Source organism: Notechis scutatus, chromosome 12 (genome assembly GCF_049901735.1).
Source record: "Notechis scutatus isolate UNSWTSFEM ecotype Mainland chromosome 12, rNotScu1.2, whole genome shotgun sequence".
Lineage (NCBI taxonomy): Eukaryota > Metazoa > Chordata > Lepidosauria > Squamata > Elapidae > Notechis > Notechis scutatus.
The window spans coordinates 13,018,141-13,036,917 of NC_142020.1; the positions used below are offsets into that span (position 1 = coordinate 13,018,141).

Consider the following 18,777-nt stretch of genomic DNA (forward strand, 5'->3'; position numbering starts at 1 on the left):
TCTGACCAAGGCTTCCCGAGACCGTAATTAAGCACACGCTTAGTTAAAACAACTCTTGTTTTATTTCTGCGCTGGGAATTATGTGCATTCCCAGCCGGTAATGAGTCCCAAACAGTCCCTCGAGATAAGCACCCGCCTTTCTCTCTTTTGAATTGCTGCCAACAACTAGAGGGCCAAATGAATTATAAAAAACCAGCCGAAGTACAAAGTCCACACAGAGCTTCAAGGATTAATCCGAACAGAACAAACGACTTTGCTTCCTGCAAAGGTTTCATCTCCTTGGCCTGTCCTTTATACCTTAGGGGAGGAGCAGTCACCTCCAAGCCTTACACCCGAGTTGCCCCTTTTGTCTCAGTGCTCTTGCCTTCTGGCAGCTCTGCACATATGCGCACTGGGAACAGGCTCCTCTTGCTCCTCTGCCTCGCTGCTATCAGGTTCTGGAGGCTTCGGAGTCAGCACACAACTCCCAGATGGTCCTGGCCCCATCTCTGCATTGGACACAGGACCCTCATCTGAGTCCTCCCCAGACTCCCGGACTGGTCCCCGTTCTTCCCCACTGTCCGATTCCGCTGCCCTCTTCACAAACCACAACAACATCCATCCTTGGAAGGAACAATCTTTAAATGTGGGTCCAGGTGCTGATGAGAATGAGTGACATCAAGAGGTCCTCAATTTATCACAGTTTATTTAGTGATGGTTCGAAGTTACAATGGCACTGAAAAGAGTGACGTGCGATTGTTTCCCACCCTTGCAACCATTGCAGCATCTCCAGGGTCACCTGATGAAAATTCAGACACTCGGCAACTCATACTTATGACGGTCACGTGATCCCCTTTTGCAAGCAAAGTCAGTGGGGAAGCCACATTCACCTAACAACCGTATTATTAACTTAACAATTCCAGTGATTCACTTAACTGTGGCGAGAAAGCTCGTAAAATGGGGCAAAACTCAAGAAATGTCTCACTTAGCAACGGAAGTTTGGGGCTCAGTTGTGGTCAGAAGTGGAGGACTGCCTGCATTGCGATGCTATTGGGGAGTCCTTGGTGCATCTTAAGTTTGGTTGTTGGCTCGTTATCTGTTTCATTATCTGTCTACGTAACATCAGTGCAAGGGGATGTGGGGTGTGCTCCTTGTTTATAGTAGCCTGCCCTGCTAATGTTGGTTGGGGTGTGTGGCTTTCTCCCTTGGCAGTTCCTTGAATAGGGTATTGTTTTCTGTTTGATTGTTTGTCTGGTGTTCATCCCTGCTTATTCTAGTATATTGGTTGCTGGAGAAGGTGTTTTCTAGTCTTTTTTGTTTTCATCGCCTCCTTTAAATGATGTGTACATGTGGTTAATCTCTATGTGTCTGTTGATGGCTGGTTTGTCTGAATGGATCTTGACTTTGAGAAAAATCGTTAGGCTTCCATGTAAGGCTTTGCACCTCGAAACAATTTCTCATTCTTTCTATGGATGGTTCTCTACCTGTCCTAGGTGTGCGGGGGATGGCCTTGTTCTTCCATTCTCATTCCTGCAACCAGATTTGTCAAAGTATGGGGCTGATGCCTTTTGATCTCTCCTCCAAAGAGAAGGACGCCTTATTTCGTAGTAGCAAACTACTTGTAAGTATTGGCGGCAAAGGAGCTTCGAATCCCAGGAACTGCTGGGGGCCATTTTGTGAAGGCGGTTTGGTTCACGAACGCCTCAAAATGGTTGCATTGTTCGAACTGAAGCTTGGCTCACATTATAAGTGACGTGATATTGATTTAATAAATTGCACTAAATTAAATTTTGCACCATTTGAACAGGCAAGCAAGCCTCCTGCTGTTTCAGCAGAGACCCGTTTACTGAGGCAAGTTCCTGGCTGAGGTTTTGTGTTTCTCTGTCCAGGAATTGGCTCAGACTGTTGTGCGGGGCACGGAAGAGAAGTGTGGCAGTAGCCGGGTGCGAACCGTCTCCGGCAGCCGCCCCCCTCTCCTTTCCCGTCTTTCTGAAAACTCAGGGGATGAAAGCATGAGCGACATGGCGTTCGACTCCTTGCCGTCCTCACCGTCTTCAGCCACACCTCACAGCCAAAAGATGGAGGGTCTTCGTAAGTGCCCAGATGGTTTTTTTTTTTCATCAGTTATTGTGGGGTGGGGCCAGGGGTGGGATTCAAAATTTTTAACAACTGGTTCTGTGGGCGTGGCTTAGTGGGTGGGTGTGGCTTTGTGGTCATGTGACTGGCTGGGCGTGGCCAACTCTATCACTCACATCGAGGCACACATCTCCTCACCTGGCCTCTCATGACTGTGGGGATGCTGCAACAGTTATAAGTGTGAAAAATGGTCATAAGTCACTTTTTTCAGTGCCATTGTAACTTTGAATGGTCACTCCACACAAGCAAAGTACCAGCAAAGGAGGGAAAAAAAACTCCAGAGAGGTTCCTGAGACAGGAAGTCCAGTCCTGCCAAGAATGTAACAAGGATTAACGGAGAGGCAGCTTCTGTAAGCAACACCAGAATGTTTCCTTCCTGCCTTCCTTACAGGATTAGGCCAGTAATTTCTTCTAACAATCGGTTCTCCGAAGTGCTGAGAATGTTAACAACCGGTTCTAGTGAATAGGTGCGAACCTGTAGAATCCCACCCCCTGGGTGGGGCTGCTGGTTCTAGAAGCAGCCTGGAATTAAGGAGAAACTTCCTAACAGTGAGGACAATTAACCGGTGGAACAGCTTGCCACCAGAAGTTGTGTTATTCCACCACTGGAGGCTTTTAAGAAGAGACTATAGACAGTCACTTATCTGGAATGGTATAGGCCAGGGATAGCAAACCTATGCCGGAAGTGGCACGCAGAGCCATTACTGCCAGCGGATGAGCCCTTGCCCAGAGCAAGTCTACTGTGCATATGCACGCCACCCGCCCAACAGCTGATCGGGTATCTGGCGCCCATGTGTGGGAGGGGCAAGGGTGTGCGGGAAGTCACCAGCAGTTTTTCATTCAGTTGTTTCCTGAGAAGTCTCAGGTAGTATAATTTGCTGACAGCTTGAAGTTACGACAGGGCTAAAAAAAGGTGACTTAACAACTGTTCCATGACATCTGTGAGGGTTCCATGAATTATCCATTCCAATCAACGACTCCGAGACAGGCATAATCCCAAAGTAATTTATTAGAACAGGAACATGGCACCCAAAAGACTCAGCCTTCCTCCACCCCTTTCTCTCCATCATAAATCACATGTACTAATCAACCTCGTGCTCTAATTCTTGCTACTGCGATAGAGAATGACCTTGGCATTTTCCCCTCTATTTTGTCTATTGAAACAACAATAGTTAGCTTCCATCCTCCACCGCTGTGTGGCAGCTTTTAATAAGGATTCCAAAGCTGACAACTTCCTTGTTTAAAAGAGCGAAATCCTTGTTTGTTTTGACCTAGATTGGCCTGTCTTCAATGAAGTCGACAACTTGGTTCACAAAGACCACGAAGGCCTTGATAATCAGCGGGTACGTTCCTGAAGACCTACCTGGATTCATACGTTACGCTCGGCCCTAAAGAGATTGGGTTGGGTTTAGACTGCGTACATCCAGGCTCTGGTGCTTACAAGGCAGGGTTTTTGTCAACCACACAACTGTAATTTGCTCATTCAATGGTGGTTGAAGCAAGTCATGGTTTAGGGCCCTGGAGGAAGCAACCATTGGGTTGATGAAAAAAAACAACACCAAGTGGTATTAACTTTATTTTTTTAACCTCCTAAGATGCTCTAGTTTTGCAGAGGGTCTCCAAAACTGGCAAGACCTGTGGACTTCAACTCCCAGAATTCCTGTCAGCCATGTTTATAGTAGAAATTAACCAGTTGTTAGAAGTTAACCGTGCTTAACCAGTTGAAGTCCACAAGTCTTAAAGATGTCAAATTTGGAGACCTCTACTGTAGTGTGGTATCAAGACAGACCTTTCTCTCCATTGGTGATGTTCAGATATTTCTCTCCTCTTGAGTTTCCATTACTCAGTGAGTGGAGAATAAGTTCCATCATCTCCAGAAGGACCAGAACTGCTTTGATTGTCCTTCCCAACAGAAGAAGACAAAAGCTTCTGCATCCTTCAGATATTCCTGGGCAAAATCTCCCATCATAATCTAGAAGGGCAGAGCTGAGTCCCCCTCTCTGTTTTAAATCTTGCTTCTGTCAGGATTCCAGCGATCGCCCTAATGAAATCATGAGCCTTGAGCCAAACTTCAAAGAATCCTTTAGGAGCGACATGCTGGCATGACCTGCATGAAGCTGATTCTGGCATACCTAATTGCAGTCACCTGTGACCTTGCTCCTCCCCTCCCCCCTGGGTGTGCCATAAACCAGTTTTTCCAATTAAGCACACAGGCTAGGTGTCATCCATCACATTCTCCAATTAAAGTTTTTCCCGGGCAAAAGCTTCAGTAGTTTAGCTACAATCTTTTTTTAAGATAAAGCTGGAATGTGCTTCTAAGTTCATTTGCCGTATCTTCTCCAGCCTCTTCTCCCCCCTTTCTTATGGCAACTTGGAAACAAGTGTAGGAATGTTTTACAAGTTCCTAATTTGGGTTGGAGGACCCCAAACCACAAGGATTTATAATACCGTTCTCAGCTGGATAGGACTCTTCAAGAAGGATGAAGTTCCATCTATAAAATAAGGATAAGAACTCTTATTTTTCCTCCTCTGTTTTTTATCCTTAGGATTCTGAAAATGGAGGGGACAGTGGGTGCCCCAGTGAGAAAAGGAGCGATCACGAAGACATGGATCACCGGGAAAAGGTGTTTTTTTTTTTTTTCCAAATTTCATACCCTGATCCTTGATATATTTTGAAATACATGATGCAATTTGCAATTGGATGGAGCTCCTGACTTGACTTCTCAGCAGAAGATAATTCATTGCATTTAGTCTGCGTAGACATCACCGTCCCCAAATTCCTGTAGAGTTAGTTCTTGATTTACAGCCATTCATTTAGTAACTATTTGGAGTGGTACAATGGCCTAGAGGTGGATCTCTCGCCTCACAATCAGGAGGCTGTGAGTTTGATCCTAGGTAAAGGCAGATATTTCTCTCTCTGGGCACAATGAGAATGTATCTGCTGACAAAACTCCACGCTGGTGACAGGAAGGGCATCCAGCCAGTAAACACCAATAAACACTCTGTTAGCTCCATGTAGTTGCCCAAACTCCACCCCACAAGGGATTATGAGGTCATTAAAAGGAGATGATGATTGAGCGACCATTTGAATGGCACTGAAAAAAGTGACTTATTGGCAACTATAAAACTTCTCAGAGTCGGCTACGCCCAGGTCATGCCGACATGTTGACTTCCAATAAATCCTTTGAAGTTTTGGAAGTTTGGCTCGAGACTTATGATTTAATTGGGGTAACTGCCAGAATCCTGACACTTATGAATGCTTTTCACACTTATATGACCATTGCAGCATCCCTGGGATCATGTGATCAAAATTCATGTGATCAAAATTCAGGCTTGGCAACTGGTTCGTACTTATGATGGTTGCTGTGTCTCAAGGTCACATGGTCCTCTTTTGCAGCCTGACAATGGGGAAGCCAGATTAACTTAACAACCTTGTGTCTAACTTAACAACTACAGCAGTTTGCTTAAGTCTGGCAAGGAAAGGTCGTTCAATGGAGCAAAACTCACTTAACAATTATCTCATTTAGCAACCAAAATTTTGGGCTCAGTTGTGGCCATAGGTTGAGGGCTACCTGTAAGGAAGGAGGTTAGATCAGCAGTTTCCATAACCTGTGGAGTGTTCTCTGAAATTACAGGGGTGAAATAACCACACTGTATCGGTGTTTTTTATGCTGCTTTCTCTGTACAAAGTAATACAGGACAAAATCCATACAAGGGGATTAAAAAAACAGCATTTCTCAGTGCTTTGAGTGTTTTTCTATGGCCTGGCTTAAAAATAGGAACACAAAAATGTCTGTTTAATGGAATTATTAGGTATGTTTAATTGATATGGTGGTAGGCATTTGGAGAGAGTAAGGTTGAAAATAAATATTGAAGAAGTATGAATTAATATGAATATAATGCAATGAGAGATGTACGATATACTGATGCCACACTGTTAATGTATTGTTGTTATACGCAGATTGAAATAAAAAAATTTTTGGTCAAGAATAAAAATGTCTGTTTAAATCCTTTAAATCAGAGGTCTCCAAACTTGGCAACTTTATGACTTGTGGACTTCAACTCCCAGAATTCTTTAACTTCCAAAATTCTGGGAGTTGAAGTCCACAAGTCTTAAAATGGCCAAGTTTGGGGACCCCTGCTTTAAATACTTAACTTACCTATTTTTTAATTTAATCTCTTCCTGACACTGGGCCAACTCCCCCCCACCCCAGAAAATGAAGCTTTTAGAAATTGCTTTTCATCCAAACCTGAATTAAATTGTTCTTTTTTTTTTTCCCCCTTTCGACTCAGGGCCATCCTAACTGCAACCGGAGACACGAATCTGATGAAGACAGCTTGGGAAGTTCTGCTCGGGTAAATAAATCTGATTTTCCCCCCAATTGGGTTTGCTTTGTACCAGATGACCTGCTCACCAAAGCTGCATATTTTTCCCTGATTTGCTGAAGAATCTTTCTCCGTGGTTTATGCCTCTTTCTTCTCCCCTGTTTAATTCTTTCTCTTTCCAATTAGAGAAATAGAGAGACCGCTAAACCGAGTTTCAGGAACCAAAGGGTGATTCTGCATGGATTTTATTCTATCTCTGGGTTTTTTGGCTTGTTCTTCTCTTCGCCTGTTTTGGGCTCTTGGCAAACAACTCCAGAACGTGTGCTCCAGCATTGTGGTTTTTACATGTTTTTAAAGTTGTAGCCCAGAGTGGCCATATTAGCTCCTTTGAGAACTCCCTACCATGCAGAGGTGGTCTTCAGCCGGTTCTGACCAGTTCTGGAGAGCCGGCAGCGGAAATTTTGAGTAGTTCGGAGAACCGGCAAATGCCGCCTCTGACTGGCCCCGCCAACCCCATCTCTTCTCTGCCTCCCATTGAGTCCCAGCTGATTGGCTGGGTCTCCTTTGGTTGCCCTGCACAGGAGAACAGAACTGGAAAGCAGGTTAGTGGGGTGGGGAGGGAATGGGATTTTTGCAGTAACCTTCCCCTGCCACGCCCACCCAGCCACATCATGCCTACCAAGCCACGCCCACAGAACCGGTAGTAAAAAAATTGAATCCCACCACTGGTGAGCGCCCATCTATTCTCCGCGTCCCAAGTCCCAGCTGATCGGCTAGGTCTCCTTTTGTTGCCCTGCACAGGAGAACGGAGCTGGAAAGCAGGTTAGCGGGGGTGGGGAGGGAGTGAAGTTTTTACAGTATCCTTCCTCTGGAGTGGGGAAGGATGGGGATTTTACGCCCACCAAGCCATGCCCACGGCACTGATAGTAAAAAATAATAATTGAATCTCACCACTGCTACCATGTACCTAAATGTGAGAATGCGTTTAAATACTTAAGCTGTCAAAAGCACATTTCTTTCCTTCAAAATACAGACTTGTTCAGGGATGCTTGCAGGGAAGGGAAGGATAAAATATGTGTTGCGTTGTCACAAAACAATCTCCCTCCTTCCATGGGGCATTATTGTGATGTTCCTAAGGAGCAGAACTCGTGATGTCGCAATGCACATTTTGTCTATTCTATTGAAAAATTTTATGTACTGGGAAGAGTTTTTCACTCTCTCCCTTTTGACGTGTCCGGTGTGAAGCGTGCTCTCAGTGTGTTCGTGTCTCCTTGCGCTCGCTGCAGGCGTATCAATGTGTGCATGCACAGGTGTGAAGATCTTTAAGGATACTGTCCTGGCTTCCTGGCTAGCTGGCTGGGGGATTCTGGGAGTTGAAGTCCATGCATCTTAAAAGTTGGTTGAGGTTGAGAAATGCAGAGTTCTAGCCAATCTCAGTAAAGTATAGTTGTGGTTTTTTGCTAGAATTGATTTTTCTGATCTGGTCTACTTAGTAAGGTTCACAGAAGGTCAGTTCATGGTGAATTCAGACAGTCTGGCTTAACTTAACAAGCTACAGCTTACGTGATGTGTGTATGTGGTCCATGGCTGAGAAAAGCTCTGTTAAGATTTCAGTGTGAAAGGTTTTTTTTAACTTACAAAAGAAGTTTTGGGGTTCCACCATGGAGCCATTTTTTGGCCAGATAAGTCTTCTGCTGCTGGACTTCAGCAGTAGATTGTGAAGAAGCTCAGTGAGAAGAGCGTAGAGGGTGAAGATGTGAAGATCTTTTGGTTCTTTCTTCGCTTTCTTTCTCTAACTCTTCAGACAGAACCAAAGGTGCTTTTCCAAAAAGGCAAGTGAACTTTCTTGGGGCTTTTTTCCCTTGAAAACGTCTTGCTTCTTTCTCATCCATGAAGATTCTTCAGTTCTGAATGAGAAGCGAAACATTTTCAAGGGGAGAAAGTCCAAGTTGTCTTGTTGGAAAAGCACCTTTGGGACAATCGTAACTTGGATGATTGAGAATCTCCAAGACCTGATGGACTTTCCTACTTCCAGGTCAGCGTGGAGAAATGGAATCTCTACAACGCCGCCCGAGTTCACATTCACCGACCTTCTTGTGTTGCGGTAGAAGTTCAGAGACTCAACGGCCTGGAGCTGGAGAAGAAGATTGGAAAGTCCATCCTTGGGAAGGTGAGGGCTAAGCTACCTCTTATCTAATCGTCCCCTAAGCAGCATCTAGAGTACTGCATTCAGTTTTGGTCACCACACTATAAAAAAGATGTTGATGTAGATGAATAATTAGAAATGTATGGAAATGTGTATTTGTAACAAAGGTGTCTCAGTACTGTTAAAGATAATTGAGATGTGTAAAGAGAAGAAAGTGCAATAATAATAATAACAACAACAACAGCTTGGAACAGCTTATATCCTCCGATGCTACCTTAACAATTCCTAGGTCCTTGGTTAGGACTCGAGCTGTTGAGTTATCAACCAGCCCCAAAGGCTGTGAATCTCACTAAAGATTAAATAATATTAATATTAATAATAATAATAATAATAGTAGTAGTAGTAGTAGTAGTAGTAGTAGTAGTAGTAGTAGTAAAGATGTTGAGACTCCAGAAAGAGTGCAGAGAAGAGCAACCAGGATGATGAGGAGATTAAAACCTATGAAGAACGGTTGCAGGAACTGGGCATGACTAGTGAAGAGAAGGACCAGGGGAGACAGGAGAGCCGTCTTCCAATATTTGAGGGGCTGCCACAGAGAGGAGGAAGGGGTCAAGCTATTTTCCAAGGCACCTGAAGGCCAGACAAGGAATAATGGGTGGAAACTGATCCAGGAGAGATTCAACCTGGAAATAAGGAGAAATTTGAACAGAAGTTGCCTTTGGAGGTTATGGGAGCTTCATCCCTGGAGGCTTTCAAGAAGAGACTGGACGGCTATCTCTCAGAACTGGTGTAGGGTCTCCTGTTTGGGCGGGGGGTTGGACTAGATGACCTACAAGGGGCCTTCCAACTCTTGTTAATCTGTCTCCCATGGTCTTTCCTACGTACCGTTACGGCCTTTCCCCCCTCCTCTCAATTAGGTTCACCTGGCCATGGTTCGTTACCACGAAGCTGGCCGATTTTGCGAGAAGGATCAGGTGTGGGACCAAGATTCAGCTCTCTTCCATCTGGAACACGCAGCCGAGTGTGGAGAGCTGGAGGCCATCGTAGGGCTGGGCCTCATGTATTCTCAGCTACCTCATCACATCCTCGCAGAGGTCCTTCTACAGGTAATGACAGGCAGTCCTTGACTTATGACCACAAGTGAGCCCAAAATTTATGGGGCTAGGTGAGACAGTTGGGTTGCAAGGATCCACACGTTATTTTTTTCTTCATCAGCATTGATGATGTTACCTAGTTTGGGTAATGAAACGTCAGCAAGAGAACCACCAAGTTCAGTGCACCAAGGATCCCTCAGTCCTCCTCCTTCTCTTCCTCCTCCTTCTCTTCCTTCTCCTCTTCCTCCTCCTCCTCCTCCTCTCCACAAGCCCAACTCCATTTTAGCCCTGATGATGTCACCTAGTTGGGTCATGAAATGTCTGCAAGAAAACACCCAAGCTCAGAGAGCACCAAAGACCACAAATTATTCCTCCTCCTCCTCCTGCTGTCTTCTCCTTTTCCTCCTCTTCCTTTCTACGTATTCCCCTCCTCGTCCTCTCCACAAACCCCACTCCCTTCTAGCACTGATGATGTTCCCTAGTTGGGCCATGAAAGGTCTGGAAGAAAACCACCAAGGTCAGAGAGCACCAAGGACCTCATAGTCCTCTTCCTCCTGACCTCTTCCTCCCCTTCTCTTTTTCCTCTCCTCCTCTTCCTCCACTTCCTTCTCCTCTTCCTCCCCCTTTTTCTTCCTCTTCTCCTTCTCCACCCACAAACCCCACTCCCTTCTAGCACTGATGATGTTCCCTAGTTGGGCCACGAAAGGTCTGGAAGAAAACCACCAAGCTCAGAGAGCACCAAGGACCCCTCATTTCAACCCTGAACTACAAATTATTCTCCTTTATTGGCCATTCTTTTTTCTTCCCCGCATTTCCATGTCTTCCTCAGGACACAAAGCAAAACAGAATCAAGGGCTTTGAATATTTGCGCCGAGCAGCCGAAGCTGGCGACCGTCCTTCCATGATTCTTGTTGCAAGAGCTTACGATACGGGCGTGAACCTGGCGCCAGACAGGTACTCTTGCAGGGTTAAAGAGTGGATCACCTCTATACAGGTAGTCCTCGACTTGCAACAGTTCATTTAGTGGACTGTGCAAAGTTACAAGGGCGCTGGGGAAAAAAATTACGGCCGTTTTTCACATTGATGACCGCAGCAGCATCTCCATGATCACGTGATCAAAACTCAGATGCTTGGCAACCGGTTGTGTTGTCATATGATCAGTTGTGATGTCACACGATCAACTTTTGTGACTCTCTAACAAAGCAAAGTCCATGGGGGAAGCCAGATTCACTTAACAACCAGGTTTATTAACTTAACAGTGGCTTAACAGCTGTGGCAAGAAAGGTGATAAAATAGGGCAAAACTCATTTGACAAATCTTTCACTTAGCCACCTAAATTTCGGGACTCAATTGCAGTCATAAGTCGAAGACTACCAGCATAGGGCTTTCTGTCTGAGCAGGGGGGGTGGACTAGAAGACCTTGAAGCTCCCTTCCAACCTCGCTGTTCTGTTCGGTTCTCTTTATTGGTCAAGAGTGATTGGACCCACAAGGAATTTGACTCCGGCGCATAAGCTGTACGGGGCAGAGGGCCTGACTTGTAACCCAAAACATTTAACCTCCATTCAAAATCCAAGAAAGAAACGCTTAGACTCCATTATATAGAGAAAAGACAACTTTTTTCCTGGAAATCAAGTGGTAGCATCAAAAGAATTCTGAATCGGAGGAACTGCGCGTGAAAAATCACATATACAAAGTGATGGCAACGTTTCCACCCACAATAGTTCAAACTGTCCATCCAATTGAAGTTGTGTATAAGGTCCTGTGGGGCATCTTCAGGTGATGATGTAGGAATCTTCCCATTGACCTTGGCCTATTTTGATAAGGAGTTGCACCTGCGCAGTAAGCAAGCAAGTTAAGCATAAACAATAAAGTTTCCCCCCAAGTTATACAGTTCATTCTCTAAACCTCCAGCACATTTCCCACATACACAAAGCCCAAATAATTCACCACCCCCACCACCCCGTTACTATGGCAGCCGAAAGATGCGAAGGAAAGGAAAGGAATCTTGAAGGCTGACATAACCTACGACAAAAGCTACTACAGTTTGCTAAAGCAGGGGATTCCAAACTTGGCGACTTGCAGACTTTGCAGACTTGAGTAGATTGACTTTGGCCATTAGAGAGCAAGAAGAGAAAGAATATTATAAAATATGGGATTTATTTTATCAATGGTTAGGCAGGAAAATAGGAAAATGAAATACATTATAATAGAAATATAATAGTAACTATAGTACAATGATAACGATATGTTAGAATGGATTATTATGGAATGAATTATAATATGAATTAGAGCCAGTAAAAATTGAGATTTGCTCAAAAAGGTATAATGCAAACTTGCAATTATACTCTAATGATGATGTAATAATAATATAACACGACATGGAAAGTTGATTAACATAACATGAATATAAATTATTTAAATTTAAGAGAGAAAGACAATTGATATTGTGCACAAGAAAGATGGACCAACCGACACACACTGTATAACTGACTTGCGGACTTCAACTCCCAGAATTCCTTAGGAAGTATGGCTAGTAGTAGTTGAAGTCCACAAGTCTTAAAAGCTGGCCCTGCTCTTAAAGCCACATTCACTCCATCCGTTGCGCTTCTGGAGATGTTCATATTGGGTTCTTTTGTTTTCCACAGAGAGCAGGATTGGAAAGAAGCTCTGCATTGGTACGACAAAGCTTTGAACATGACCGATTATGATGAAGGGGGCGAGTATGACGGCACTCAGGATGAACCGCGTTATCTCCTCCTTGCCAAAGAGGCAGAGATGCTGATGATGGGAGGATTTAAGTTGGACCAGGATCTGCAGAGGTCAGGTATGAAGCAGGCTTGTTCTTGGCTTCCCTGTGGGAATTCCAGCCTCTGAAATTCTTTGCACGTGGCCATTTGGCCCAGGGTCCCATGAGACCCCATGGCCAGGGGTCTTGTTGTGGCCCGCCAGCAGCCAGAGGAGCTGGCGGTAGACTCGTACAGTGAGGAGGTTGGGGAGGAACATGGGCCAGTCATGGAGTCAGAGGCAGAAATGGGGCCAGGGCCGCCCAACAGTTATCAGCTGCCTTCAGAGTCGGAGATCAGTGAGGCAGAAGAATAGTTGGAGCCTGTTCCCAATGTGCGCATGCACAGAGCTGCCAGGAGAAGGGAATAGCTAAGGAACAAGGTTCAACTTGGGAATAAAGGCACAAGTGGATGGTTGAATGGCCTCTCCGAGAGGGAATAAAAGAGGAACAAAAGGGGAATGGTGTTTGCAGGAGACAATAAGTTCATTTAATTAGGGTGAAGATTTATTCGTGACTCCTTGCCAAATATTTTTCTGGTGCAGCGTTGCATTTGGGAGCTATCGGGCTGGCAACTCTCCAAGCCTGATAAGGTCTGTGCTTGTAATTCACCCTTGAAAGACTTTTTTGCCGGGATTTTGCTGGATGTGAATGATAGGAATTCACATTTTAGCTAACCAAAAGGGGTTTTGACGGGACGAGGAGTCTGCTCCGTGATTTTGTAAAGCCTAGGTCAGAACAGGTCTTAGGTATGTGACCCCAGGATTGGATTGAGTCTTTACCTGTCCTTCTCTCTTCCAGGAGATCTTTACACGGAAGCCGCCGAAGATGCTATGCAAGCGATGAAAGGCCGGCTAGCCAACCAGTACTACCAGAAAGCCGAAGAGGTTTGGGCCATGATGGAAGAATGAAAAACAGCAAAAGGCCCTCTCTTTCCTTGTATATTTCGATACAGAGACCCTTTTTAATAATTTAAAAAAAGAAAAAAATATTTTGTTCTGAAGCTTTATGGAGAACCAGGAGAGAGAAAAAGAGACTTTTATATATATATATATCTATATTTCTTCTCTGCTTTTATCCGTAGGATTCTGAAATTGGAGGGGACAGTGGGAACTGATCTTCTCTTTAACATGTGGTTTTTTTAAAAAAAAACTTCTTATTCAGGTCTCATTTGGCAGACTCCAAATCTTCTGTATGTGGTGATGGAATGCAGTTCTGATTCCTCTCTCAATATATTTTTTTTCTTTTGTGCAATTTTCCAAGTCAGATTTTTTTTTTTTAAAGACAAAAACAAAAATTTGGAAGAGGTCACATAGATCCTCCGTGTTTTGCTAGGAGATTCATTCTTGTAGGTCTCTTGCCTGGCTTGCTGGCCTCATTCTCCAGAATGTTTTTGGTTTTTTTTTGTCTATAAATGAGATTTTATTTTGTTCTGCATGTTTATTTGCTGAACAGTTCAGAGTGGATGAAGCTCCCACAACTTCCGAAGGCAACTTCCGTTCCATTGGTTGATTGTTCTCACTGTCAGAAAGTTTCTCCTTATTTCAAGGTTGAATCTCTCCTTGTGGTGTAAGATTTCCTGCCTAGGCAGGGGGTTGGACTAGAAGACCTCCAAGGTCCCTTCCAACTCTGTTAGTCTGTTCTATTCTCTAATGCTCTGTTCTAGCTTCAGAGGGTTTACTGCTGTACTTTTTGTTACGCTTACATCAGTCCTGTAAAGGAGGTTTAGCTGACTTCATCCCTGAGCCAATATGAGCTTGCTGCTAAAATGGAGATTTAAAATTGAATTGCTTCAGAGACGCCGATTAATGGAATTGCCGATTAGTCCTGCTAATCCATAGCAGCAGCTGCTGTTGTGTTTTTATGTAGAGTCAACTAGCAATCCGGCACAGCAAATGCCAATGCAACTCAAACGATCTTTGAAAATGAAGTAGTCAAATCCGAAATAAAATGGCAGGACCGCTAAAGAGGAAGCAGGAAATTACATTAGCCTGATCCTTTATCTGGACCACTGATTCTTTTTCTTGACCCTGATCAAGGTCATCATTTGGGTTTCTAGCATTCTAGACCAGTGTTTTTCAACCTTGACCACTTTAAGGGGTGCAGACTTCAACTCCCAGAATTCCCCAGCCAGCTTGGCTGATTGTAGAATTCTGGGAGTTGACATCCACGCATCTAGCTGCGAAACACTTGATGTAGACAATACTAAAACGCCTTTGAGGATTCATGCATCTCTTTCTAAAACAGAGCAGAGCAAAAGCCAGTTTCTAAGCAAGCGTGGGCGCGCCCATTTTACAGAGGAGAAATACTGAGGCTTTGGAAGAAAGCATTGAGCAGCAACCAAGCTTGGCCAAGACTAGAAATTCTTGGTGATCGACTAAAAATTTCCTAGGAATCTGCGGGTGTGTCTCGATTGACCTTTTGCTGGTTCTTGACCTAACCAAACTTGAGTCATTTTGAGCAACTCCTTACTCATTAAAGACACTGAGTTTTGCAGCTGAATCTGTAAAAAACAACAACAGTGCATTCTAGCTGTCCTACAGAATTATAACCTTTTAAGGAAATTAGCTGGAAATTGCTTTATCTCCTCCTATATCCACAGATGCAGAAGCATTTTTTAGCAATTAAAAAAAAATCTTTAAAACCAATAGCATTCTTTGCTCATCTCGAACAGATACTTATCATTGTATAAACAAAACCAAATTCATCTCAAGACATCTTACTAGTTTTTTTTAAGTAGTGGTAGCCTTTTATTTTATTTTGTTTTGTTTCCTGGATGTTCCTTGCTGCAGCTTTAAGACCTATTTGCTTGAATGCCATTTTATACCGATTTTCTTGATGGTTCATTTTTATGTTCAAGCTGGAATTCTGATAAGAGAAAACTTGTATTTCCAAATAACTTAGATACAGTCCTGGAATTTTGGAGGTCGGTAGGAATGTACTTGTAATAAATAAGAATACTTCTGCAGAGAAAAATTGGTAGACATGAAAAATGGATATTGTATATCCAGGGAGGAGAAATGGAAAAAGCCATGTTGCACTTCGTGTTTTGCATTTACTTGAGGGCCAAACATTTTTGCTATTTTCAACTTACTGCTCAAAAGCATTGCTAACTTAAGAAGAATTTGGCTGCTTATCTAGAGGCAGGTGAGAGGTGTATGGTTAATTAAAGGTTTCCTTTTATTTTGTGTGAATGTCTACTCTGCCACATAACAGCAGGAAGTACATATGTAAATTTTGCTGTCCTGCAGACAATAACATGGATCCATTAAGGTCATTATGCCCTCAACTGTTGAATAAGTTTTAATAAACAGCTAGTGAACAGGAAGCTTTTGAGTCAAGAAACAATAGTCCTTAAAAGCAACAGAAGTGGTTTGGCCATACTTCTGACAGGTTATTTCAACAAGTGCATTCATATATATTTACTATATACATATATAGTAAAGCAAAAGTATAACAAAAAAGATACATGTCATTATACATATGTGTAAGCTCTTGATGATGTCATCGTACATATGTATAAGTTCTTCGCTTCTTCCAAGAACAATCAATAAAATGGGCAATTTTAGAGGAAAAAAATTGTTTATTTGGAAATGTCAGGATTACAGTTTCACTTCTCTTTACTTGAAAAATATATTCTGAAGTCCAGAGTTCAGGAATGCTTAAGCTTGCCCAGAGTAGAGTTTGCCATCTTTACATTGCATTCTGCAAAATTGTAGGGCTTCATCTGGCTTGTCTGTCTATGCAATTAATTGTTAACATATACTTCTGAAACCAGAATTATTTGATCTGCTCGTGTGTATGGTTGCTAGAGAATGCCCCTAACCACATCCCCATGGCCAAACTCTTGAAAAGCAGACAATAAGGTGTTTAATTTACATCTGAACTGTCCGTGGTAGTTCAAAAGGACTGATTTCTATCAATACAGAATCCCTGCAGATAGATAAAATCATTGTCTGCCAGAATTCAAGAACTTCAAACTTTCTCTGTAGCGTCTTGATTTTTATCTATAAAAAAACATTTCTGATTTGGCCTTCGGGTTCTATACGAGATCTTTTTTCTGGATCCAAGATGGTAGAGATCACATTTCTTTGCTAAATCCAAGAAGGGAGTTTTCTGTTTTGCTTTCCAATCTATTAAAAAGGGATCTGGAATCGAATCTACTCTTGCTATTGGACCTAAATCCCCAGTGGCAGGACTAGTGGTGAAGGATGGAATTGGCATTTCCTGGTAAATCCCATGGTTCCCTGCCTTGGATTGTATTTTGCTTTTCAATCTGATGGTCAATTAATTCCATTTCCTTCTGCACCCTGCCTTAGCTGCATGCTTTTACTACTACCTCTGTCCAGCAAAAAGATTGGCAAATCCCAAGATAGATAGACTTGTCCTGGATTTGACTGACAAGCTTCTGCTAATTTCTATTTGCTCAACGGATTGATGAATCTTTTAAAACAGCGATGTAGTATTTTGAGCAGTGCTACACGCTGAGCCTCTGTAAGTAAGGAATAGTAGCAAACATTAGATGATGGCTTAACAAGCATTATAGCAGAGGGGCTGAGCTGGTGGCATAGAGAATTTTAAAAGTTCAAGTCTTGTGAATTATGTTTACATTGCCCTGCAAAAAAAAAAAAAGGGCAGAAAATGCTGTGATATGTTTTCAATAAACTTTCTCAAGGATGGATTTTGTCTGCATCTTTATTTGGGGGGTCTTCGCCATTACGGATTGACCATATTTACGTTCTTGAATTTATTTGCAGTTGGAGTTTGGGAAACATTGTATTTTAGGGCAGATGTTCTCAAACTTTACAGTCTCATGGCTTCTTAGAACGATGAAATAATCTGCAATTTTCCCTTCCCTTCCCGAGTAAAATGAATCATTTCCTGTGTTCGGGCTGGGCAAGAAATTGTAAATGGAGTTTAATATATGTTATGAGAATTTGCGGACAGCGGGGTTTTAAATCTACAGGAGAGTTACAACCTGCAGTTTGAGTGTCTTCTAGAAAAATAAAACAGATTCAGGATCGCAACCAATGGATTGGTGGAGTCATCAAGTCTATCAATGCTTAAGTGACCACGAACATTTTCTCCAAAGTGGTCTCTTTCTAACCCAGTTCTTCAGCTCTTCCAGCAGTGCCCCAAACACCACTGTGTATCCATCCATGTTGGTGCTGGTCATCTCTCTTTCCATCTTTCCCAGCATTGTGGACTTCTCAAAGGGACCTGGGTCTTTAGATCAATCGATTGATTTCTTATGTGCTATCAGATTGGTATTGGTGGATATTGTAGGTGGTGTGGCGGCTCAGTGGTTAAAGATAGAATAGAACAGAATAGAATAATGGAAAGAATAGAATAGAATAGAACAGAATACAATTCTTTATTGGCCAAGTGTGATTGGACACACAAGGAATTTGTGTTGGTGCAAATGCTCTCAGTGTACATAAAAGAAAAGATACATTCGTCAAGAGTCAAGAATCATCAGGTATAACGCTTAATGATAGTCCTAGGGTACAATAAGAATAGAATTAGAATAGAATTAGAATAGAATAGAATAGAATCTATTAAGAATAGAGTAGGGTAGGGTAGGGTAGAATAGAATAAGAATAGAATAGAATAGAATAGAATAGAATAGAATAGAATAGAACAGAACAGAATTCTTTATTGGCCAAGTGTGATTGGACACACAAGGAATTTGTCTTGATGCAAATGCTCTCAGTATACATAAAAGAAAAAATAATTCGTCAAGAGTCAAGAATCATAAGGTACCGCATTTAATAATTTATGGAAAAGCAAAGAAAGAACATACAGAAATATTAACATATATACCAATAATAACAATAATGATAGTGTAACAGAATAATTTTGATTAGCCTTTCTCTTTGTATTAGCTTATTTGTGATTCCGTTGATTATATTAGCATATCTATGATTATAAATAGATAGATAGAATTCTTTATTGGCCAAGTGTGATTGGACGCACAAGGAATTTGTCTTTGGTGCAAATGCTCTCAGTGTACATAAAAGATACATTCATCAAGAGTCAAGAATCAGGTACAACACTTAACGATATTCATAGGGTACATTAAGCAATTGAATCATACCAGGAAACAGTCAATATAAATTGTAAGAATACAAGCGACAAAGTTGTAGTCCTACAGTCACAAGTGGGAGGGGATGGGTGCTAAGGAGTGATGAGAAGATTAACAGTAATAGTAGTGCAGACTTTATAAATAGTTGGACAGTGTTGAGGGAATTAGTTGTTTAGCAGAGTGATGGCGTTTGGGGAAAAAAACTCCTTGTGTCTAGTTGTTCTGGTG

General features: G+C 42.7%; 1 protein-coding gene across 7 annotated transcripts in view; it reads left to right on the plus strand.

Annotated features, from left to right (window-relative positions):
* Window positions 1-17,143, plus strand: part of EEF2K (eukaryotic elongation factor 2 kinase) — a 37,628-nt gene extending 20,485 nt beyond the window's left edge. For 2 of the 7 annotated variants that reach the window (XM_087942157.1, XM_087942158.1), the window contains 11 exons: window positions 1,473-1,600; window positions 1,869-2,070; window positions 3,391-3,458; window positions 4,662-4,739; window positions 6,409-6,471; window positions 6,628-6,669; window positions 8,477-8,611; window positions 9,505-9,693; window positions 10,511-10,635; window positions 12,328-12,506; window positions 13,266-17,143. In XM_087942157.1, the coding sequence (XP_087798283.1) occupies window positions 1,473-1,600; window positions 1,869-2,070; window positions 3,391-3,458; window positions 4,662-4,739; window positions 6,409-6,471; window positions 6,628-6,669; window positions 8,477-8,611; window positions 9,505-9,693; window positions 10,511-10,635; window positions 12,328-12,506; window positions 13,266-13,375 (1,319 nt within the window). In that variant the 3' untranslated portion in view covers window positions 13,376-17,143. The remainder of the gene's footprint in view (window positions 1-1,472; window positions 1,601-1,868; window positions 2,071-3,390; window positions 3,459-4,661; window positions 4,740-6,408; window positions 6,472-6,627; window positions 6,670-8,476; window positions 8,612-9,504; window positions 9,694-10,510; window positions 10,636-12,327; window positions 12,507-13,265) is intronic. The other 5 variants (XM_026689315.2, XM_026689316.2, XM_087942160.1 and 2 more) reach the window with 3 other exon arrangements.
* The last annotated feature ends 1,634 nt before the right edge of the window (window positions 17,144-18,777 follow it).